The sequence below is a fragment of the Diadema antillarum genome, unplaced genomic scaffold (genome assembly GCF_040938485.1).
Source record: "Diadema antillarum isolate AM-2024a unplaced genomic scaffold, OU_Dant_1.0 scf00000065, whole genome shotgun sequence".
In the NCBI taxonomy this organism is placed as follows: domain Eukaryota; kingdom Metazoa; phylum Echinodermata; class Echinoidea; order Diadematoida; family Diadematidae; genus Diadema; species Diadema antillarum.
In genome coordinates, this window is record NW_027270954.1 from 1,527,216 (window position 1) to 1,551,550 (window position 24,335).

The following is a 24,335-nucleotide window of genomic DNA, read 5'->3' on the forward strand; positions in this document are numbered from 1 at the left end:
TCTTTTTCCTCCTTTGTAAACAGCAGGCAACAGATGAGAAGTAGGAAATATATGATTCCCAAGCCATTCATTAAGACAAGGTCAGGCCAAATTAAAGTCATTATCTGATTTTTAAAGTACAATACCTAGTGACAGTGTGATTCTGGCTTCACACTGCAGGAAAACTCAATAATGTGTTTTGGGATACAAAGTTCACACAGAGTTCAAACTATGGTAGTGTTCTATTGTGAATTCAGTGTGTGAGTTGTGAGAAAGTGTTAGATGATAAAGTGTACAGTGTTAGAGACCTGTAATAGAGTTGTCCTGTACAGAGCTGAGTCAACAGGTGCTTTGAACGTGGCAAAGGTGTGATGGTATCATTCAAAAGTGATTAGCATGTCAGATATTTAGGAGTGATGGTGTAATCAGTAATCTTGATAGCTTAATTGCAAAAATGGCAGCGTATTCATGGAATAAGGTTTAGCTGTACAGTACACGTGATGTAGCTGACGTGAATAACAGATTCAAAAGTGTGCTCCATCAACTTTTGTTATTTTCTTTTAATCTCAGCACCTATTTTTACAATACTAGGAAAAAGGACTATTGTTGTTTTCTCTTCACTTATAGGGCTTTGTATGGAGCACATTTGACTTCATGGGGAAGAAGTCAACTATTTTAAAAACTTAATTATCCCTTTACATGAATATTATTTAGATCAAAAGCCATCATCATACCATTTTTTTTTTCTCTTTCTTTTTCACTCCCAATTTTAGCCTCTACATAATGTATATTCAGTTTTGACAAACTACTGAGATAGCATTTGAATTATTTCTCATACTAGATTTCCCACTGTATGAGAAACTTATTGAAATATCTCAGTAGCCTACAGGTATATACATGGGGCACATGAATCATTATTATTGTTGAATACAACACAGTGTTCTTTCCATTATGGATCGCTTTCTATTCAATATGAAAGCATGTTCATTATAAAAGGAAGTTTGGCAAGTTGTAATTCCAGTTCATTTATAAAGTTGAAGTAAAACTATTTCAACAGTCTCACAGTTCACAGTACGCACATTGTGCCTAAGGTGCTCTTGCAGCATACAGTTGGCAGCAGAATTATTCAACCCCCTTGCATTATAGACAATCTGGCAAATTGAATAACATTACAATTACTAAATCATATGAAGTGGCGAACAGATAGTTTATTACAAATGCTTACCCGATCAATAGTCTTTGATTTGCATATAGTTAGTAACTTTGATCATTCATGCATGAAGAGATACAGTCCCGTGAGCACATTATGGTCATTTCAGACCTTTCTGTGACTACTGAAGCATGACTCGTTATGGTCTGATGATCATGATTAATTTATTTTGTTTTTATGGAATTTTAAATAATATCTTGCCATTCTATACACAACTCTTAGCATTTCAATGGGTTATATTCATTTTGACATGACTTAAACTTTGAATATTAATATCATGGCTAAACCTCTGTACAAACTCTATGGTGGCAACTTTCACTAGAAATTAGTTCATTTAAATATCTTTGTACAATGAAAAATACCAATTGAAATATTAAGAATCTTACATCAAATTCAGTCATATTGTGTCACCTATCAAAACATTGAGTGAACAAACCATGTTCAATGAAGCATTTCACGTTACGCTTCAGTAATCACCGAAAGGACTGAAAATGACCATAAATGTGCTCACTGGACCAAATCTCTTTATGCATGAGTGATCAAAGTTTGTAAAATATGCAAATCAAAGGCTACTGATCTGTTATTTAAGTACTTGTAACAAACTATCTGATCACCACTTGTATGATTTAGTAGTAATCTACAGTTATAATGTAATTCATTGTCAGAGTGTCCAAAATGCAAGAGAGGGGTTGAATAATTTTGCTGCCAACTGTAGCTGTACCTACTAAAGTAATTTCCCCCATATTCCTGTTCACACACTGCACAGTAACAAAAGCTGCTACTATCTTCTGACAATGGTTTCAGTACCCATGCATCACATTGATCATGTAGTGGTGAACACCTGGGTGTAAGCCTATCTACCATGCCCTTCACTCCCTTACATTTTATTCTTACTCTGGCACTCCTTGAGATTCCTTGGATGAAATCATGATACTTTTTATCAAACAATCACTCAGCTATTACTTCTGAATGGAGCTGACATACATGTAGGCAAATGAGTTTCTGAGCAGTAGCCTTGCAAGGCTATCTAAGAATTCAAATAATTTAGTTAGCAAATACCATATGTACCATTTTATGGACAAAGAGAGGGAGTAATGGCTGTACGGTAGCTGTAGATGTGTGAATGTGTGCACACTATATTGTTTGCCATGTGTTGGCTGTGTTGACTTCCTGTTCCAATCATGTGATGATGTCATGTGATTTCAGTATATACTGACTCTAGCTCTTTCAATGGCAGGTAATCAATGTATGTGGTTGTTATTTGTGATATCTACATTTGTTACTCTCTAAATGCACCTGAATGAGACAGAACATTTTCAGTATACGAAATGTAATTCAGACATTGATACAGAAATTCAAATGAGGGAAAGAAGGGGAACTGATTGTGGTTCTAAAAGGATAATGATACAAATTTCCATGCAGTGTTGATTATTTGGATTAATAGGTAAATGATCTTACTGTATCAGGTATGATAAAAACTTACCAGATATCACATCTAGGCCTCAGATACCAACACAGATATGGGTATTAAAGTAGCATGTTGGACTCTATGAAGATCATGAACTTAGAAGCTTGATTTTCAAAGCTTTGGTCATGACGATGCCGCGTGCTGAGTTACCCTTGAAGGCATTGTGGACATGGTCATTAAAAACAGTCTGGCTATCGCTAAATGTCATGTGTAGCAGGTTGTATAAATAGGGAGGTGCTTGCCTTCAAGGGCAGTTTGATCTTGTTTGTGACGCATCTGTCCTGTGTCAGACTTTAAGTTATGTGCAAATACATCCTGACAACAGTCGGATGCCCATGATGAAAGACGGCTCAAATGCCAAGTTTTTCATCACTCAAACTTAGTAGATCACTTGTAGAGATACGACTCAACTGTACCCCTACTATTGCTGTAGTCTTTGCTTTCCAGACTTGGACTGTGTTGCAAATGTCCACAGAGCTATGCAGCAATTCTCTTAACTGTGTGTGTTATCCTGTGTAGCTCTTTTATTTTGAATATCACTTGTTAGACAGACTCTCATTTTCTGCATATTTGCTGGCTGTTCTAAATGAAGTATCACCAGTCCCAAATTCTAGTTAGCCATGTCCTAGCAAACATGCATTTGAATTGATTCCCTTTAAGGTCATGTTCTAAACCCAGAAGTGTTTGTGTCTACACTGCCCCAGGTCCAAGGATGTAGGTTGGCTAGACTATTTCACAAGGAAGCTGGTGGACGATGTGGCATCCCACGTCAGACTGTTCAGAAAGGCTCAGGACAAACTGAAGGTCATCATCAATGCTGAAGGTAATCTGCTCAGGGACTCCCTAAAGATTGGGGGGGGTGGGGTGGTAGGGACTGTAAAGGAAGGGAGGGGAGGGGCAGCTTTACATAGTCATAACTCCAATGTAGGACATTTGGCTTCCATTCCTTTGCCTTGTGTTATTTCCTTTTTTGTTTATTGCCATATTTGTCTCTTGACATCTGTCATTACAATGTACATTTTATGTATTTGAATGAATGGCACATACAATTTAACCCGTTGAGGACGGGCTGATTTTGCTACAACATGCATTTCCCATAGATGCCTGCTCGAGTATGCTTGGAACTTGTCTTTAATGGGTTAAAGCATTGCTCCACACTAACTTTTATTTTTGGTGGCCCAAAGGCAAACATCCAACCTTTTTTGGTGGCCCACCAAATTCTTCATTTCTGAAATTTTGGTGGCCCGACGTGCATTTTTGGTGGCCCCGGGCCACCGTTAGTGTCGAGCCCTGGTTAAAGTATGATTAGATACAGATTAACCAGAATGATTTTGAATAATTCATGACATGGTGTATCAGCATGGTTTGGGGATATAGTTGATTCAAACAAAAATGAGAGTAAGAAAGTCAAACCCATATGTTCACTTTCACAGCAGTAATGTGTAGATTGCCCAAAGTCTTAGCTACATTTTTTTACTGACCTGAATTTTGCGTTTAAAGTTTTAAAATGTTATTGCTTTATCTAATAAGTGTTCCGTAGACTTGGTTTTGCTTAATATGTCAGCTGTGCAAATACTTTCAACAGACAATGTAGAGCCTCCACCAGACCTGGAGTCCATTTTCTTTGACCTGGAGATTGAAATGGAGAATGGTCTTTGCAGAGACCTCATCTGTACTTCAGCAGAGAAGGAAGCAGGTATGGACACACAGCCAAACATCCTGTCTTCTACTACAGTTAAGAAACCCATATCATCACTGGGGTGACAAGACCTTGTATCTCAAATTCTGATCAAAATGACTTTTTTTGGATTAATGGTCAGATAATCAGATAAATTAAGTATTGTCTGAATCCTAGCTGTCTTACCCAAAACTGAAGCCACCACAGCATATCAAAGGAAAGGCTATCCCATTTGATATCTAGGGCTTTGACTGTCATGGGTTTTTTTTTTTGCTCTCCTGAAGATTTGACATTTTGGAGATACGAGGTCTTCAGCGACGGTATGCACATTCACATAGAAACACAAACATTTCTTCCTTATGGAAGGACAACATTTAAAACACAAAAAGAAGAAGTGAAAGAAGTGATTCTTAGCAACTGTAGCTTGGAGGTAAATAAGTTAGTTATAATGTGACATGACTCTTCAATATTTGCTTGTACAAAAACTGATTTTTGTAACAATTGATAATGTCCAAATTCTACTGCACCCGACAGGAATAATGTTTCCTTAATTATTCCTTCCTTCTCCAGTTCTGAAGCAAAGTTTCACTGGGAATCACACTCTTTATTGAGTGCATAGCCTTTGTGAATGTCATTGATATTCATTGTCAGACCATTAACGGGCCACATCATCCCCAGAGTACATCACACTGGACCAGCAAATTAGGCAATTTCTGAAAAATTACTGGCCTTTCTGTGAGTTTTAGTGTTCTGGGACCGCTGGACCAGTGCCAGTGTTGAGCATTGCACTTATATGATTGTTTTCTTGGAGCTATTTCTGGATTATAGCCTTCGGGAGAGTATTAAGGTTTGTGTCCAGAAAGGAAGATCTACTTTTAGGAATAATTTCAGTTTCACTTTTGTATGTTTCTGTCTGTGTATGTGTGTGTGTGTGTGTGTGTGTGTGTGTGTGTGTGTGTGCATGTATCTATACACTACAATGCTGTGGTGGTTCCTTCAGAGAGATTTGCAGATCAAGCACAAGGAAACTATTATTTTTGAATAGTGTATCTCCATTAACTCTTTATGCCAAGTTGCCAAGTTCGCATATTTTCCTCTAACGCACAACCCTGCCCAAATCACTAAATACACTGTAAATCACCAAATGCCATCATACAATGAAAGCTTCACTTGAGAGTCCATTCCTTACACAGATAGCTTGCGTGGTGTGGGGGTTGAACAGGAGTATTCCCCATGGGGGTTTTAATTTTCTGTAGTGGTTGTCATTGTGTCTGCAAAATGCATGCCTCCTAAACCTTTTTCAATATATACATAACTACTGGCCATGTGCAAGAAAAACAAGCCCAGCTTTGTCATAAAATTCAACTCACAGTAAAGCTTGGAATTTTCTCTAGAACTTTGCTCATTGTGTGTCTCGCATATTAACGTTTTCGTAAAAAGTTACATGGCTCTGAAAAACAGACTACAAAACAAAAATAAACAAAATCGCTCTTGCGTTGCAGTCTTAGAGTAATGTAGCACACAGGGCGTTTACACCGTGGCACACAAAGAGTAAATTGTATGTGAAATACATTCTGTGAAGTAGCCTGTACGTGCTACTAGCGAGCACCACAACCAAGATTAAGATGGAAGTATGTATGATACAAGCTAGAAATATTCCTGAGTCTTGTGATCAATCTATGTATGATTACAGGCAAGAATGCAATATCCAAAGTCATTACAAGTGTATGTCATATTTTGTGAAGTTTCATAGAAGACATTTACTTATGTGTTTGTCTTCATGAAAGTTTGTACCCAAAAATGAATAGATAGGTAACTGACAGCTAAAGTTTGTTGTGCATTTGTTGTTGTCTTCAAGAATACCTTCAAGCCATTTCGGAGATCTTGCTCTTCTTGCTGATTCCTGAGGATGAGTTCCAGAGCAAGCCACTCTGCTTCGTGCTGCGGGAAGCCGTGGCTAACGATGTGATCAAGATGATGATAGAACATGTGACAGACCCAGACTACGTCAATCAAACCATTATATGGCTTGTAAGTTGGACAATCTTGAATGGACCAAGGTTTTAACTGTATACAACATATATTTCACATGGATTTAATTTTCATGATTTTGCAAGTCAGGTGCTATTCGCGAATTCAGAAAACATGTGAAAATATTAACTCCGATGTAAAAGTGAATGCGACATGCACGGATGCATTTCTCCTCTCATTCCTGTACTCCTCGATCACAAATTGAACCACTAGCTAAATTGTCAGGAAGTCCTGATTCGCAAAAAAAAAAATAGACCCACTATTACGTGTATACAGTCATCTGATGCAGTGCACCCGCTTTATAACGAACACAGTTATAACTCAAATCTCATTACAGCAAAGTAGACATTCAGGTCTCAAAATTATCATCCATATGTCTTTATATACTTAACTGTTTTGCTCTGATGAAATTTCGATATGACCAAAGAAAACTGCCAGTCCCAAGGACTTTGTTATGAAATAATGGGACTGCACTATATTAAGTGAGGATTGTATTATATGCTAAGATAAAACATCACAGGAAGACTCTCTTAAATACTTGTTTGAACTTCCTGGCAAAAATGAAAGTTAGTCTTGTTGAAGCACAAGTAAAAGAGACCTACATTTGAGGACCAAAGTCTGCTCACTAGGTGCATAACACAATTTATGCCACTTCCCTGAAGGGTGCCAGAAGCATCATACTTTGATGTTTCTTATCTCAGATTGTCGTGGCAAATATGTTTCATGGTTTGGTTTTTACTTGTTTGTTTGTTTGTTTGTTTGTTTGTTTGTTTGTTTGTTTGTTTGTTTGTTTTGGGGTTTTTTGTGTGTGCATGACAAATGTACGCTTCACGAGGTGTAAATGCACTTTTTAGAATTTGGGCTGAATCCCAAAGTTCAAAGGTCAAAGTTCAATGATAAGATTTTTCTGATATTTTAGCTGTAGCTTCATCATGAATGTCAAGAAATGAAAATATTAGAGAAAATAAGCCAGTGAATCATATGTGATGAAAAGAAAAACAATGTCATAGCAACTGCAATTTAAGCTGAGAATGATATGGGCTGATGTAAGTTAATGGATATGAGACTGTTTCAGTTAAAAAGTGTCGTTTTTTTTGGCAATACCGATGTACCATTTACTATGAACAGCACCAAAGGTAGTCGTGTCATGTAGTCAGAAGGATAGAAATGAATAATAAATAGATTGGCCTGAAAAGACTTTTCTTTCCAGTGCAAAATATTTCAGTGAATGCAATTGATACAATTCCATGTTGTATGTTTGGCCTGTGCAGTGCAAGGACAGTACTTTCACGACTGAAGCCTTTCTCCTGACCATCAAAACTGCAACCAACATTGATGAGCTGGAAGCCATGATTGACATCGTTGAACATGAGATGTACAAACAGAGGTCAAGGGACACAAACAAAGTGATCAGAGATGGTGAGATTACACATTGTAACCCTTTTCTATGCTTCCATAGCTGAACTGCTCAGGTGTCTTTAGCTCTCAATGAATTGGGATTAGGTTACCTAATCCTCTAGTCACCCTTGGGACACAAAGACCTTTCTGTGGGTGTGTTCAATTGGTTCACCACAATGGGTTTGTCTAAATCTGTAATAATAAAAGGGGGCTTGGCTGGGGTCTGCTACCTTAGCCTGGCAGTGACAAGGAAAGTTCACAAGTAAGGTGAGGAAAGGAGGGTCTGTTACCTGGGGTTCAAAGCCTATTCAAAGAGGGAGAAGAGGCTTCTACAATTGAAGAGTTTTATCACAAAACAATTTAACTCTATTCTTGTCAATTTTAGGTCTTAAAGCTATATATATTGTGTCTTGTTTGTCATCCAGACAGAGTGTATGTTAAATCTCATCAACATGTATTGGCCTCACCAAAAAAAAAAAAAAAAGCCAAACTTTTGACTTTGTCACGTGTTGCTATTACAAGTTAAACACCTTGTCCCATTTTGTTCTTCCTTCTCTTTATGACTACCTTTGCTTGGTTTGAGGAAATGTCCTCAGACCTAGTAAAAGTAGTCATAAAGAGAAGGAAGAACCAGCCTTTCTGTCTTGTCTTTGCTCATCTGTAAAGAATATATCTCTATCAAATATTTACATTTGTACATACACTCCCATCGTAATAACCAAATGTAGCAACAACAACAACAACAAAAAATAGAAGTAAAGTGTTCTTTATTGTACTTTTGCTGTGGTACAGAAGGAGTAGATGCTAAGACCCAGCTGAAGAGTCTACAGTACTTGAGACAGCTGTGTTCTGACACCATCAGCAGGATTCTCTCAGGAGAAGACTTGGATGCTGCTGAGGAGGTGGTAAGTTACTGCCAGGAGTTAGTCTTCCACACCAGGTGTTTATAACCCATACTTTATGGAAGCTGGTCTAATGAATTGTATTTAATACCAAACTGTCACTGATTCTTCCAAGTATTAAAAGCAGAACATGGCATTGCTGGGGTGAGTTATGAGAGGGTTAGCCATATTGGTCAATGCTAAGGCAAATTATAAGATATCTTGATTGTGGTGGATGGTAGAAGCATTAGAGGTGATCCCTGTGGGAGCTAATTAGCTGCATTGTAGTCTCAGTGTAAATCTGAACTTTGGAACGCTACAACATATAGTCATAATTCCCATGTATTGTCCAATTTTTATGACTCTGTATGTTTACTATACACTTACCACACTTTGGCCTCCATGACTAGACCTGTGTGTAACTATGGGGATGCCACTTGATGATTGTTAAACAGAGCAATAAAGAGAAATGAGCTCAACAGACTGGGAGAATCACAGTAGATATGTAGTCTCAATTCACATTGTATCATGATCAAATCCATTTTATTTACACAAAACAGAAAAACAAGATATTATTTTTAGTTTCCTTAAAAGTCTTGAATTACTTGTCATGTTTTGTGCATTGTAGGCTTTGATGTCACTGATTTCTTGAGAATAATTTACATAGTGTGAAAATTTCCATTGAAGTTTTCTTATGAGAACAGAAACAGACCATTGGTAGAGAATCTTTCCCCATTTGATGCCAATGTTGATGATACTTGGATCTCGTTCATATTTTTTGTTTATGTATTACAGATATCATTTCTTTAGTGCATATTTTGTTTTCTCTTTTATCTCCAATCTTCAAACTTTTGCAAAATTCTTTCATGCCACATTAAATGCATATCTATCAAAAAAAAAAAAGAATAAGAAAATATGCATACTTTTACTTGCTACTGTTTTTGCGCTATTTATTTTTAACAATTTTTTGGGATGTCATGGTGTTCAACATTAAACCTAGTTTTATGATGCTATGTAGGAATATACATGTGTTCATCATTATAGTAATAACTTGAGTCCTTGTGAGGGGAAAAAAAGAAAGTAGACACATGGGGAAAAAATGGAAGTCAAAATTAAAAGGCATTCAGAAAGTAGATGCACGGATACATGCTTTACATGGACTAAAGACAAAGAGAGTGTAGAACATGTGGTGTTCTGGTATTTCTAGGTCAAAATGATTCATGATACTTCTTAGCTGTACTGTGTTTGGTTCCTGTCTCCGGTATTGTATCATTCTCAATTTATGTTTAGTACTGATAGCCATTTGATACGTCAGATGAATTATCTGTGTTATGATTCTGTACAAGTCAGTGTGTGAGAGAATCGCTTTCTAGTATTCTCTCTCTAGAGGCTATCCACTAACAAAGCTCACATACAGCAGCATATATCCATTGCCTCCTTGGTTACATCTATCATAAGGGATGCTATCATAAATCTCATCAATTGTAAGGGATGCTATAACTAACAATTATTCACACACTGAAATTTAGTGTAGCATTCATGGCGTAATAACCACTTTCCTGTAGACTAGTTTCCTTACCTTCATTATATGCATTGTAAAGGCTTAGCCGAAGTTTTATTCAGATCTGTTATGAATTGCTATGAGCAGCATGCTAACACATTGGCTTTGATGTAAGAGGTTTGTGGTTCAAGCCCCATGGAGACCAGCTGAAGCCATCATATTATGATGTCATGGCATTCCGTCTATAGAGAGACAATTAAGCCGCCAGTGCTTCTTGTAGGACACAAACTGAGTATCACATGTTCTCGCGAGTCAACACCAATTCATATGACACACCCTCCTATTTCATTTCCCTTGCAAAGTAGCATTAAAACCCTGTGACTTGAAGTATTCTGTGTTTATATTTTGGAGAACTGCTGAACAAGGGACACCTGTGATTTACAGCTCCCTGAAGATATTGCCAGATTGTGTAAAGAAAGCAGTTTGTAGTTGCCTAATAAGGTCATCCACATTCTCTTCAATCCTAGCCTGTGGTCAACTAACTTGTGTTTGTATAAAAGATCTGAGAAGTATTAAACCTCATCCAGTTTGAAGTAAGTTCATGCATCATGTAACATCATGCTATTATTAGAGCCACCCTTCATGGTCCTTGCCACCTGTTCTTTCTCCTTCTCTGTGTCTGTCCTCCTGTCCGTCTGTGCATCTGTCTGTCTGTCTGTCTGTCTGTCTGTCTGTCTGTCTGTGTAGGAAGGAGAGACCCAGTGCTTGGATCCTAAGACTCTCTACTCGCTGCCACTGAATATTGTCCTAGTCAACAGCATTGCCCTCTCCTACTTCATTGGTGAGTTCTAATATTCAATGTTCCAAAGGCATTTTCCACCCTTACAATGTATGTCCAAAAGGCAAGAATGTGTTTGTTTGTTTGTTTGTTTCAATTTTACTTCAACAAAGAAACAATTCCATGAATTTCTGTGATTTTTTTTTTTTTTTTGTAATGAAAGTTAATGACATAATCCAGGATATGTTTTTCATGCTGGACACTAATCTTGAGCCGTGATAAGTCAACCTTTGAAGAGGTAATATTTCTTTGTGAGATATGACATGATCATAATGTTTCTTTGTAAATGGAAAGAAATATGTTAGTTTCTGATCTGGCTTTAAGTGTGAAATTTGGTCAGTGCAAGTATTAAGGATGACAAATGAATTGTTTCAATTTTTGTAGATATCCTTGTGGTTTTCAAGTTAGTATTCATTCATTGATAAGTGAATGCACCTCATCTTTTTAACATAAGTCTTATGCGACCGTTTGTTTGTGCAGACTTCATGCGTAAGCAGGATTGTCAGTCTTATGTGTTCTTCTGGCACACTGTGGAGGGTTATCGAGCTATGGCAGAGCAGCAGCTGTCGGCTATTCACCTGGCCAAGGTTCAGCCCAACGAGGGAGCGCCACAAAAAGAGGCAGCTGCCATAGAGATGCTCAGATCAGCAGCCCTCAACATCTTCACAGAATATTTGGCCGAAGATGTGAGTGTTCGATTTACACTGTTGTATTTTCATTGAAATGTGACATAGATCTAAGCAATTGCATAGGATTTCTTTTTTATTTGCTTGCTCGGGATATATGTTTGCAAAAGTCAGATTTCACCTAATCATACCTTCATATGAAGTTGTATGTTGTAGTTCTGCAAATGAGTTTATTACTTCAAGGCTGGGGAGATGACCAATATACAGAGTTGTACTTTTCAGTTACATGTAAGTAATTTACAGATGTTGAGTTTTGCTGTGGATGTTTTCTGAAAAACAGTGAATAATCCATCTCCAACCAGGCAACCCACGCAAGGCACATACATTAATTGCAACCCTGAATTACCTCATGTATTTCCCAAAGAGGTATCTAGTGTGTGTTTCTGTGTACCTCAATCCTTCAAAGCACAAACAGGTAGATATGTGCTATTAACTTCCTTCTGTAGGATGTACCCTTATTACCTCCGCCAAGGGAGGAGGTTATGTTTTTTTTGGCATTGGTTTGTTGGTTTGTTTGTTTGTTTGTCCGTGTGCAAAATAACTCAAAAAGTTGTGAATGGATTTGGATGAAAATTACAGGAAAGATTGAGAATGACACGAGGAACAGATAATTAAATTTTGGTAGTGATCGGGGAATTTTTATGGATTTTATGAAGGATTTTCAATATTTTGGAAGGTAGGGTCAATGAACTTGGAAGTTCAAGCTGCGCGCATTTGAGGTTTTCATGCGCGCACTAAAGGGCGAGGCGTGCCGTGCAGCTGAGGGTTGATGACGTAACAAAAGGCTTCTATATTGGGAAAGTGGTCAATTTTCAGCATGCATGAGTGGAAATCACTGATCTCTATGGAAGAACAATTAAGATCAGTGGTGTAAAAAACTGCTTGGCGGAGGTGTGCGCTCTCAGAGTGCTTTTCTAGTTTGTATATGCTATTTACCGGTATGTGATTCTGAACAGAGGGTAAAGAAGAATTCTACCCTATTTACTTCCTCAAGGACAGTGTTGATAGTGATGAATTGCCAGCTACCAATGTGCTTTGCATCAAACATGTTTCTGCAAAATGCTTCTTGTTATTGCAGGCAACCAACAGAGTCAAGGTTGACAGTCAAATTGTCAAGAGAACGAGTCAAAAGATCAAGACTGACGACTCTTTAGAGACAGTCTTTGATGAAGCACAGAAAAGGGTAAGTAAGATCAGTGTAATGACAAAATGCATCTTTCTTTGGGAGAAAGAGGCTCTTTATGCTCTGCATTGAGCAGTAAATACAACCTGGAATCATACTGACCTCTATAATACTTCTAGCTCTTTTAGCTACTCATATCAAAACTGAATCATATCAACCTTATGGCATGTTATAATCTTCATCTGTGTCAAATTATTGAAAACGCTGTTTGTATATAGTTTGATTCTTGTACCTTATTCCTTTGGCCATATAAGAAGTATCTGCCCATTTTGATACCATGGCTTACACCTGTAGACCTCTTGTCTCTCTGTCATGAATCAGTTTATTGTAGAGACTGCATTGCAGATGAATTAGGAGAGAAGTTAATCCGTAATGCTTATCGATCTGTTGCCATGGTAATGGATGATCTCCAGGTCTTCAGTCTGCTGGAGGAGGATAGGTTCCTACCAGCCTTCAAGCAGAGTCCCAGCTATGTCAAGTGTCTAGCTGAGCTGGACCTCCTGAAAGATGATGAGTCTGCAAGGCTGGGAGATGACGCCTCGGTCCAGCTGGATTCCTCTCCGGATAATAGCACTGTTGCAGTGAGTGGCTTAATCTTTACATGCCAGCCAGCAGCAATTCATGTCATGTACTTTTTCCCACAAAGACCACAAAAGTGGGTACTTCTTGGCTTCATCCAAGTCTAATACAGTGATTATGGCAATTCTGTGACCTTTGTCATAATTCTATAATCAAAGAGAGTGATATTGACAGAAATTGTCAAAGTGATTTTTTTTTTGTTTTTCGGAATGAATATTTTGTATTGGGCTAATATCAGTAACTTGTTTGTAATTGTAAAATGAAAATATTTTTGTGCATATGCATGTATTTCAATATCTCACAGAAATGTTTACGTGTTCTTATTGTTGCACTTGTTCAAAAACGAGCAATTTCTTGAAGATTACCAAAGTGCAAAATATTCCATGTTTACAGAACAACCAAGCGTGTTTGTTCACAGTTAAAAGTTAATGCTTATATTGCATTGTGTTGACGAACCATATCTTTAGGGGGATGTGCAATGTTGAAACTGTGCCAAATATGAGTAGAAAATAATGTGAACCTGTTGGCATTAAATGTGGTCCATATCGTAACCTTAACTGTGAGATGCCGGACCGTTACATGTTTCAGAAAACAATTAAAATTAGGAATGTATGTTGTTTGTGTTGTTACAAATTTCTGTGAGTGGCAATTTTTCTCTCCTTCTCCCTACTCAGTCATCAGAGGACCTGTCCTCTCTGGGTAGCCGAGGCTCAGTGGAAGCCCTGAGTGAACTAGAGCCTCTGGGTGATGTAGACACCAGCAAACCTCACATTGTGGCATGTATCACTCATGCCAGTAAGTCAATCTCACAATTTTTTTTTTTTTTTCATCCACTAGCTTGTCTAAAATAACACTAAATGAATTATCTTAAAATCATGAGTCTTGCTTTGTATACCAAGAGATAAGCTGGGTTTTAGCCAATAAACTTGCTGCGGTGCACTTTGTAGAACAGCTGACAAGTTTAACAGACTTTGAGCAGAAGAAATAGTAATGAACATGAAGAAGCAACAGAGACATGATTCCAGCGTGACATCATGTTTTTATGTCACATATCATTTTGTCTTTTAAGCATATCCATAATTCACCACAAATCATCTTCATCTTAAAAAAAAAAATGTGATTGTTGACACTATATATTGATACCATCAACTGAATGCTTTTCCATTTACCAGCCATTGTCAAAGAAAAGAGCAAGTCGTACGCTGTGTACGCTATCCACGTCACGCGGACAGACCCCCAAGGGGTGACTGAAATCTGGGATGTCTTCAGACGATACAGTGACTTCCACGACCTTCACATGTGTCTGACAGAGAAGTACGAGTCACTGAAGACGCTAATGCTGCCTGCCAAGCGGGCTTTCAAGAACACCAGCTCTTCTTTCCTGGAAAAAAGAGCAAAGGCACTTACTCAGTACTTGCAGGTGAGGAACAAAACTTTATTACATTAACTGTTGAAAGATACCTTGTGGCATAATCAGAACTTATACACAGCATGGCATTGAAACTTACTTGCTTGTCATTATGTCTACAAAACCATATAGGTCAGATTTAACAAGAATGACATTTGTGTGAAACCATTTGGCATTTTTAAAGAAATAATAATACATGCATACATCTGCAGTTGTTGTTAGCTTGCTGTCATTATAACAAAAAATGAATTAATCCACAAATTTGGCAATTACCCCCACCCTATTTTTCAGGAGGAGTGCAGGTTGTTTTGGGTGTGTAGAAAATATATTAGTACCGGTACTATCTGTTTGCAGCTTTGCAGCATCATAGGTCCAAAGTTTCCTTTTACAACTTTGACTTTATTCATTTGAAATGTTTAATGGCATTGATGATATCAATGTGATATGAACCTCAAGTTATCATCTAGCTAAAGACCAATTTATTTGTCACTCTAAATGGTGCCATCAAAGTAATAACCTCAATTTGTCATCTATTCTTTATCACCAGACCCTCCTAAACCAGGATGTGATTAGCAACAATCCTGGCCTGCAGTCCATTGTATGTCATTTCCTGGAGCCAGGAGTCTACACAAGGGGCAAAGGTCAACTGGCTAGGAGGGTGAGTCCAACTACGTACTGTAAAAGCTTTTATTTTCACGAGGTGAATTACATGTCACGACATTCAAAAATATCATGAAGGGCTGGGCATTAGAGCTTTTCCTATAGCTTAGGTGTCAAATTGCGAAAACAACATCTCGCAAAAGTATCTGTATGTGAAAATAATCACTTTGACAGTACATGGCAGGAGTACTGAATTGGTTTCCGTGTCAAAGCAATGCAATAGAATCAACTTACATCAAAAGGTTTATACTGCTATCAATACTCTTATTCAGGATGTACCTGAAGTCTCCTATAGTCTTGTATCATATTCATTTCCATGCATTTATAAGGAAAGGAATGAAATGCATAAAAACATCCCTGTGTCAATTGAGACCTTGTACTGTAAACGTCAATATTTTCGCGCGATTAATTTTTCGCGCTGAGCGGCTCAAAAACGTATTCGCGGGTTCTTAAATTCGCGCTCCGCAGCAGGTTACTTTACTGTAGTACACATTCACTGCTTTCATCCAAAGCCTCTGCTACATAGCTTGCTATGCCAGCGTACGACAAGCGACGTAGCGAGCGGCTCGACTGCGAGTGCAAGCACTCAAATACGTAGTACAGCTGTGACTGTAGTACCGTAGTCACGGGGGAATGTAGCATCGGTGCGTGCGGTGCGTGCGATAATACTGCTAGTCACACACATGCATGCTACAGTACACAGCAATCTATCGTCTCTTCGCACAGTAGCGTAAACATGCCTGTACATTGTACTACGTAGCAGTATCATCGATGAAGCGCATCCTGTTCAAAATGTGCATAGAAAATTGTGAAGATATATTCGCGCGTTTTTGAATTCGCGCTAGCCGAACGTAGCGCGAAATACGCGAAAATTAATGTACCGCGAAAATTTCCACGTTTACAGTATTGCTTGTTGCTCAACAATCTATATGTAATGAAGTAATGGCCCTCACATCCAGTTCATGAAACACAGGGTTAAAGCCCATTACCCCATTTGTTACCACATGCAGGGTGCTGTCTTGTAGTATGTGTGATGCTAAACACTTTTTGGTCTCCACTAACTTCAAGGTCTTAAGTGTCATTGAGAATAAGGAAGTTACTCTCATTGAGTGACACATTAGCTGTGTCTACTCATGAATTTATATCAAATAAGTGTTTTCCATTAAATAACCACTGGAAATTCACTCTGCTTATCATGCCACGTTTCCGTGACAACTTAACAGATGGATCACATAGTGAACCCACTGAAGACAGGCGTACGCAATGTGGCACACACAGTTAAATCCGTCCCAGGCAATCTGTTTGATGGTGTGAACATGGTATCAGACAAGATGACTGACAGTATTAATAAAGTCTTTATGAACAAGGTAAGAAAGCATGTAGTCATTTCAGACATACTGACTGTCTGATGTTGATGGTAACTTAATTTAATCAGCTTGTTTCATACCATAGCTGTTTTCTCAAATCATTACCTGCTAGGCAGAATGTACATATGTTAGAATAGTAATATGCAGGCAGTTCCTTGACAACAGATCTCTACTAATGTGGCAGATGTAGCAAATGGTGCAGCTCTGATTTGTAAGTAATGCTTTTATATTTCTGCTTTTTGATTGATGAGCCTCCCTCTTGTCTCACTCTTGTTCCTCATTTTTTGGTCAGTTTACTTTAGTGTCATGTGGACCAGCAGAACAAATGATCAATATCCAATCTAAGCCCAGCAGATGGCAGGCAACATGGACTTTTAAATACCATCTACTGATAGGGAGGTGTTGAAAATGTGCATGTTAAATTAGTCATCTATTCATGAAGAAAGATCTGAATGGTAGACATGTGTTTGACATGTGCAGAGCAAAATGCTGATGCTGGTTGTCAATATTTATTTCCTCATTCAAAATCATGTTATGTGGTCACATTAAAGCATTCAGTATTGAAATGCCATAGCATTACTACATTGAGTTGGATTGACCCTTTTCTGTATCCCTCCAGCCACACAAACAACTTCAAGATATAGGCAGAGTCTCTTCAGTTATTGGATCATCAGTGAGTACAAACCGATTTCTAATTTTATAAGAGCCAAACCCGTAGCAAGTTGGTTCTACGGTGATAATTGTTGTTCATGCAGTGCAAAGTGAATTGACTCTATATCATAGACAGTAAAACATTGCTTTACAGTATCATGTTTGTTAATCGTCATTTGGGCATGGCTTCCAACATGAATAGTTTTTTATTAGTGTTTACCTGGACATCATACAAAGCCTTTTCTTCACATGTCTATTATGACCATCATGAATAATGCATTACATCTCGTTTAGAATTCAAAAAATGAAAATAAAAATAAACAAAACAAATGTTACATGTTCCAGGATAGTGTACCTAGTCTAAGATGTTTAATTCACCGTAGATTTGCTGATACAGCCCTCGTTACTGGCGCAGGTTTGCATATCTTGCAAGCATGGACAAGTTTGTAAGCTGTCTTGAACCCCACCACCATGCGTTTACAATCTTGAATGGGTTGATAAGATTTCAAATGTTTACACAGCATCTTAATGAACAGTTCAGTAATGCAGTACATGTTTTGAGAAGAGAGTTATATCAAGGACTGGTACTAAATGAATAAAACTGATAAATAATGAGGATTACATTGCAAGCAATAGAAGGTTTGCAACTAACAAGTACTGAGAATTAGCTCACTTTTATCTTTGTATTTACAAACTGTTAGATATTCTTTTATCTTCATATTTAGTGTCTTCTTTTGTTTTTATCTATAACCTAATTTTGCCATTCTCTTCCTGTTGTTATCACCATCCTCCTGGTTCTATTCTCTGGTAGGATGATGACAACATCCCACTTCGAGTCATGCTGCTACTGGTGGATGAAGTATTTGACCTCAAGAACCGAGACCAGTGGTTGCGGCGACAGGTGATCGCACTGTTACGCCAGATCATAAAGGCAGCATTCGGCACCAAAATCAACTCTCGCATCATTGAGGGCGTTGAGGCTTTGACGGCTCCGGGACAGGTCGCTGAACTCGTGAAAAGATTCAAGTGAGGACATCATTCTAGAGTCTAATACCCCTCTCTGTCAAGAAAAGTCATAAAGTTTTGAGTCTCTATTATATAACCTGCTTGTAATTTGTGGAAATGTGTCTGTGTTTTTTGAACAGATAATTAAAGATCCCAGAAACAAAAATTATCGAATGTGATCATTGCAATCACATTTTGTGGATTGACGTATTGTGGAAATGACATATAGAACATCAGGGTCTGTCTATAGTATGTAAGTAAAAGATTACAGCTAGCACAGTTATAGGCAGGAAAATTCAGATTGTTCCAGAGCACAGAAATGAGTGCAACAGAGGTGAGAAATATAAACATAAAAAAGATGTAACTGAGTGACTCATTTCAAGACAGTTGATTTGTCAACAGAGAAATTTCCCCTATTGCTCTGATTACGCACTAAAACCATGCCAAAATTAAGTTTTGTAAACTCTCCTTTTAATAGAGGTTCCCAACAGGTAGAATATTTTGAACTAATTTTTCAAATTCTACTTACATTTATATTTACCCACTTAAATTTTACCAAAAATTTGAACACTTTTTATTCATTTGTGTTTCCTACGTGTCACAACACTGGTTTACAACTACAGTAAACCTCGCATGAGTCGAAGCTCTCGGGACTGACAAAAATGCGTCGACTTAAGTGAAATTCGACTCTCGCGAGAGTCGATTTTTTTTCGACTCACAGTTATGTACATGTAGTATAGGACATTTGCATGCATGTGTGTGTGTGTGTGTGCGTGCTTGTGTGTGTTTGCATTCAAATTTGTCTGTACTTGAAGATAATGTTCTTATTTTGTTCTAAATTGAACATGGAATTTGTATCAATACTAGTACCTAGTAGTTAAACGTAGTTCGCTGAGAATGTCTGCGCTAATGTGGCAATGTGCATGTGCTATGTCTATGGTGCAACATAGGTAGCCATCTCTGTCAACCTACCCTGAGACAAACACTCTCCCAGGCCCATCCTACCTCCATTGAACAAAACTATACAGCCAGCCGGGCACGCACAAACAAGCTCCACCCACTTGGCCTGTCACTAAAATATTAAAGCAGCGATTGGTTGACCAAGGAGTTCTGGCTTGACATGGATAAAGTATGGATGTGCTGTGTGTATGGATAAAGTACATGGATCGATGTGCTGTGTGTATACATACATGTGTATGTATTCGACATGCGTGCAGAGCGGTACGGTGAGTGTGCATGCTTACCTGCAGCAGGCCAGGGACGGGGTTCTGCGACATGCCGATTATTTTGTTCTCCTCTAAATGTAATGAGAATGCCAGACAAATCTTCTTCGGCTCAAGTGATGTAAACTACGTGTATTTTGTACAAAAGGGACTGACTGTTTTACTTCGACACAGCCGAAATTCGACTCTCGTACTTCGGCTTATCCAAATATTTCTTAGAGAAAATACATAGGGAAAAATCAGGACTTTTTATTTTGCTTCGAGTTAAGTGATTTTCGACTCACTCGACGTCGACTTATCCGAGGTTTACTGTAGTTACATTAATACTTGCCATCATGATTTACTTTATTCTATGCAAATGTACTTCAGTTTGTGAGAAGCCAATGAAAGCTACTGCTTGTTTTTTAGTGATAGAAAAGATTTGGGAAAATTGAGTGCAGATCTGCTAGATATATAGTAAATCATTCACCCTGTACCCCTGTAATATTCATCACTGAAGCAAGAATTCAAAGGCAGCAATGTTAATCAATCAGGTGAAGTGCTTGTTAAAGAATGCAACCTCTTCAATCATATGAACATACAGTGTTTGAAATGATTAGTCACGTAAGCACGAAAGGTATGGAGGCATCCACAGTACTGGTATTTGTGTTTCAATTCAATTCAATTCAATTCACTTTATTGATAATCATAAAAATGGAAATATATACAGAGTAAAATGTGTCGGGGAGTTCACAAAGAAAGCCAAAGGCTTGAGACAAGTGATCCCCTTTAGGAGAGTTGGATACATAAGAATATACATGCAAATGCAAATTCAGAGTTACATTCAGATTACTTAATGACAGTTACAGATAACATAGACAAATAAGATGAAATAAAAGACATATGCTACTACATTACACAAATAAAAACAAACAGACAGAACAAGACTTACAAAGATGGACTGATACAATTCAATAGGCATTTAAAAGATATTGTTTATATCTAGACTTAAGTGCCACTGATAATGCATATTTGATTCCTAAAATCACGTGCATTGGACAAGTCTGTCACATTGATTGTTGATTGCTTGTCTACATGGTGATATCTTTCTCTCCCCTTGACAGAGAATCTTTCTGGCCTGGGGGTGTTTTGGCTGAGGACCCTACCCCCAGGGAAGAGTCAACTAAACTTAGGACCAGAGTGGCAGCCAAGGCTGAACTCTTTGGCAGTGTGCCAGGTGAGACCTCAGATCAAGTCATAATGACTAGTGATTCATAGAACCACTACATAGATTATCTCATGTCCTCTACTGCGGAGATATAGTGTTGTAGCTTTCAAGTTTGAACATTTCAGTAGCTTGAGATATTGCAGCTGCCAGCCTTACTATTGATTAGTTTGATATTTTAACCCTTACAATCCCCAATGGGATGTAAGACCAGTGTCAGAATGTGCATTTGTCAGTGTCGGGTTGATTTTAGGAATCAAATATGCATTATCAGTGGCACTTAGGTCTCCTTTATAATCAAATCTGTAGAATGGAGGAGATTGCAGATGACTTAGATTAGCAGAGTAAGAGCAGAGCACATGATACAATAAAGTGATGGAAGGGATATACACTATTAAATGTACATTGTGATGTACGTAGGCTGAAATAGGGGGACTATTAGGTGTTTCATTTATGTGGTGTGCTATAGAATATTATTGTTTGTTTGTTTTTTATTTGCTGAAGGAAAACTGGTGTGGAAATTATCTGATACCATACATCTAAAGAAATGACAATCAACAAGATACCATAAGGTATTGTCCTCACACCCTCTTACAGGGAGAAGCAAGTAACATGGTTTGACCTAATTTGAGTTGATATGATTTGAATTGAATTTAGAAAGCTCCATAAACTTGACATGTCAACGCTTGAAATTTAAGTGTACTACTTGAACCAAGGAATGTTTGGATGTGACAAAGTCCCAATGTGTTTTGCAGCAGGAGTAATGTTAATAAACTGATAATCTAGGCTCACTTGAGAACCCATTATTTCTTTTTATTAGATGATCTGAAAAATTTCATTGGTTCCGAGACGACAAGGCGTGGCATGCTGAGGATATTTGACATGCTCCAGAACCAGATGCTCAACAAGCGCCTCTTCTACGTCCTCTTGGAGAACCTCCTTCAGACTCTGTTCCCGGAAAACAAGTTCAACGAAATCTTCCAGAAACTGCATTCGCAGTCGCCACGGATACGGGCACGCAAGGAGAAGCAGCAGGAGCAGGAGCGGGAGCGAGAGATGCGCCGTCGCCGTGACGCCAGGTGACACAGGGCCAGAAGGGTGCCAGACCAAGAGATTTCTCTCACCGGACTGTAGATTCATCCTCTTCGCCAAAGATCATTCTATCTGTAATCGGCACCAGCACTTGCCAACCCTGAGTCTTTGTTTCTCTGTGTATCACAATGGATCTGACTTGACTGTACGCTGGAGACAGTCAACATGTCAGATGGAACATCTGTGGGAGAGGGGAGGGTCCAATCTCTATGGCAACACCTGTAAGTCTCTGGTTTATGAATATTCACAGATATGTGTTACTGTGTCTTGTGTTGTTCACATGAAACTTCCTCAATCCATTTCCTGTCATTTAGTCTCAACACTGTCATGTCTGCATTTATACCTACACAATATTCGGAAGCACTTTCTATTGTTTCTTGTTGGACATTTGTGTCGAGAGGTATTTTTGACAGGACCACCAATATATGCCTTAAGCATCTGCTTTAAATTCCATGAGAAGAGATGTGTTACACACGTCATAGGGACGTACAAATCCATACTGCATTCACTTTTCAAATATGTCACTGCTACGTGGTAGAAATAAAGTCTCTAGGTCACAGTGTGCTAGACATGCTGATAATTACATAGTCACTTAAATCTGCTGAAGTATCACTAGCCTGGTATTAAAGTCAACACAAAGTGTGTTCACATGCATCATTTTTTTCTTCTTTTTACTTTTACAGGAACTCCTCACTGCAAATTTTTTTCCAGGTGCAATGTAATTGTGTTTGATTGATATTAATAGTCTTTACTCTATGAATATGATGTCTTTAATGCTCTGTGATGTGTTCTTTCTCGACTAGAAGCAGCTTTGTTTTCTGTAGAGTGACATATGACCCTTTGGCATTCATCAAATCTGAATATGGTTCGCAATATCAACAATCCCATTATATGCAAGTTGCTTCAACATCTCCTATGTCATGAATGTGATCTCATATTTATCTTTGATTTTGTGATTGTTGCCGTTGAGCATGATAGCTTGTGCAATATGAGTGGAAGGTTGAAAAATGTAGCTGGCAAATCTGCAGTCCCAAGATATACTGCCACTTTTAAGATATCCAGGCCTGTGTGTAATTGCTGTGAGCTCACTGCTGAATTAACTGATAGGATGCACATTGCTTCCTTTGATAGTAACATGTATACCAGCCTAGCTTGTGCAGCATCATGTGGACAATGTCGATCTCCTTTATCTTGGTGAATGTCTTTCTTATGTTGTTGTTGGTGCACTTGTTGTCCTGTGTTTATACAGACAGAAGGTGAGGTATATATATCATGTCACAGATATTTTCTGGTGTCCTTGTGTGTATGGGAAAATCTAGGTATGCTTCGGAGTCAATACTGTATACGCTATAATTTTCGCGTACATAAATTTTCGCGAATTGCCGCTTTCACACATTTTCGCGAGTGGTTAAATTCGCGATTGGAGACCGGAGAAAATATGAAGTGGCAAAGAAAGTGTGAATTTTCAACTTACTAGCAAATAAGAATGATACTAGTTATACACTGCATGAAAAAAACTTACCAAACTCTGCGAACTAGTAAGTTAGAATTCAACATTTTTGAAGTGGTTAAGTCCATCGCGCTAGATTTCTGACGAGTGGTCCCCTTGCGATAATGGATTGACTCTCTACAGTATTCGTAAGTAAACGTGGACGTGCGTAAACAAGCTTAGCCAGTATGGTCTGTTCGGTAAGCCGTGACATGGTATACTAGTACTGAAATGCTTGTATCATCAAGGCAAGGGATTCATTGTGGAAGGTAATATTTTTGCGTGTTGTTAATTTCGCGAATAGCTCCTGACTCGCGAAATTCGTGAAAATAAAACCCCTGCAAAATATATAGCGTATACAGTAGATCTCTGACGAAAAATTTGCACTCTCAAAGCTACTTCACTACAGTTAAATAACACATTACTCCTTAACTTTAATAACGCAATGATACATAACACAGTTGGTAACATATTTCTTACTGACATAATAACCCATTATTTTTATTAGTCTACTGCAGAATCTGTGTCAATGTGAAATGACTTTAGCAATATTTTGAATAAATTTGAAGGCCATCATTCCCCTCTAAACATTCAAATATATTTCAGATATCAAATGTGTCCTCCCCGCTCAAAACCCTCAAAATATTGACCAAATTAAATTTCTGCTTTTCTACATTGTTTATAAGAGTGAATTCCTTAAAGTTGGACCATCAAAACCCTCAAAATATTGACCAAAATGAATTTCCACCTTTCTACATCATTTATAAGAGTGAACTTTAAGAATCAAAGTAATAACTTCTTGAA

General features: G+C 38.1%; 1 protein-coding gene across 1 annotated transcript in view; it reads left to right on the top strand.

The window, feature by feature from the left end:
- LOC139716467 (sorting nexin-13-like) overlaps positions 1-23,107 on the top strand; it is a 49,603-nt gene extending 26,496 nt beyond the window's left edge. Inside the window, exons 6-22 of the mRNA XM_071628013.1 lie at positions 3,362-3,480; positions 4,243-4,353; positions 6,194-6,366; positions 7,638-7,785; positions 8,557-8,669; positions 10,894-10,987; positions 11,465-11,670; positions 12,749-12,853; positions 13,267-13,434; positions 14,107-14,227; positions 14,605-14,852; positions 15,388-15,498; positions 16,724-16,867; positions 17,487-17,540; positions 18,330-18,544; positions 20,850-20,962; positions 21,771-23,107. Of these exons, the coding sequence (XP_071484114.1) occupies positions 3,362-3,480; positions 4,243-4,353; positions 6,194-6,366; positions 7,638-7,785; positions 8,557-8,669; positions 10,894-10,987; positions 11,465-11,670; positions 12,749-12,853; positions 13,267-13,434; positions 14,107-14,227; positions 14,605-14,852; positions 15,388-15,498; positions 16,724-16,867; positions 17,487-17,540; positions 18,330-18,544; positions 20,850-20,962; positions 21,771-22,033 (2,506 nt within the window). The 3' untranslated portion in view covers positions 22,034-23,107. The remainder of the gene's footprint in view (positions 1-3,361; positions 3,481-4,242; positions 4,354-6,193; positions 6,367-7,637; positions 7,786-8,556; positions 8,670-10,893; positions 10,988-11,464; positions 11,671-12,748; positions 12,854-13,266; positions 13,435-14,106; positions 14,228-14,604; positions 14,853-15,387; positions 15,499-16,723; positions 16,868-17,486; positions 17,541-18,329; positions 18,545-20,849; positions 20,963-21,770) is intronic.
- Positions 23,108-24,335: the final 1,228 nt, after the last annotated feature.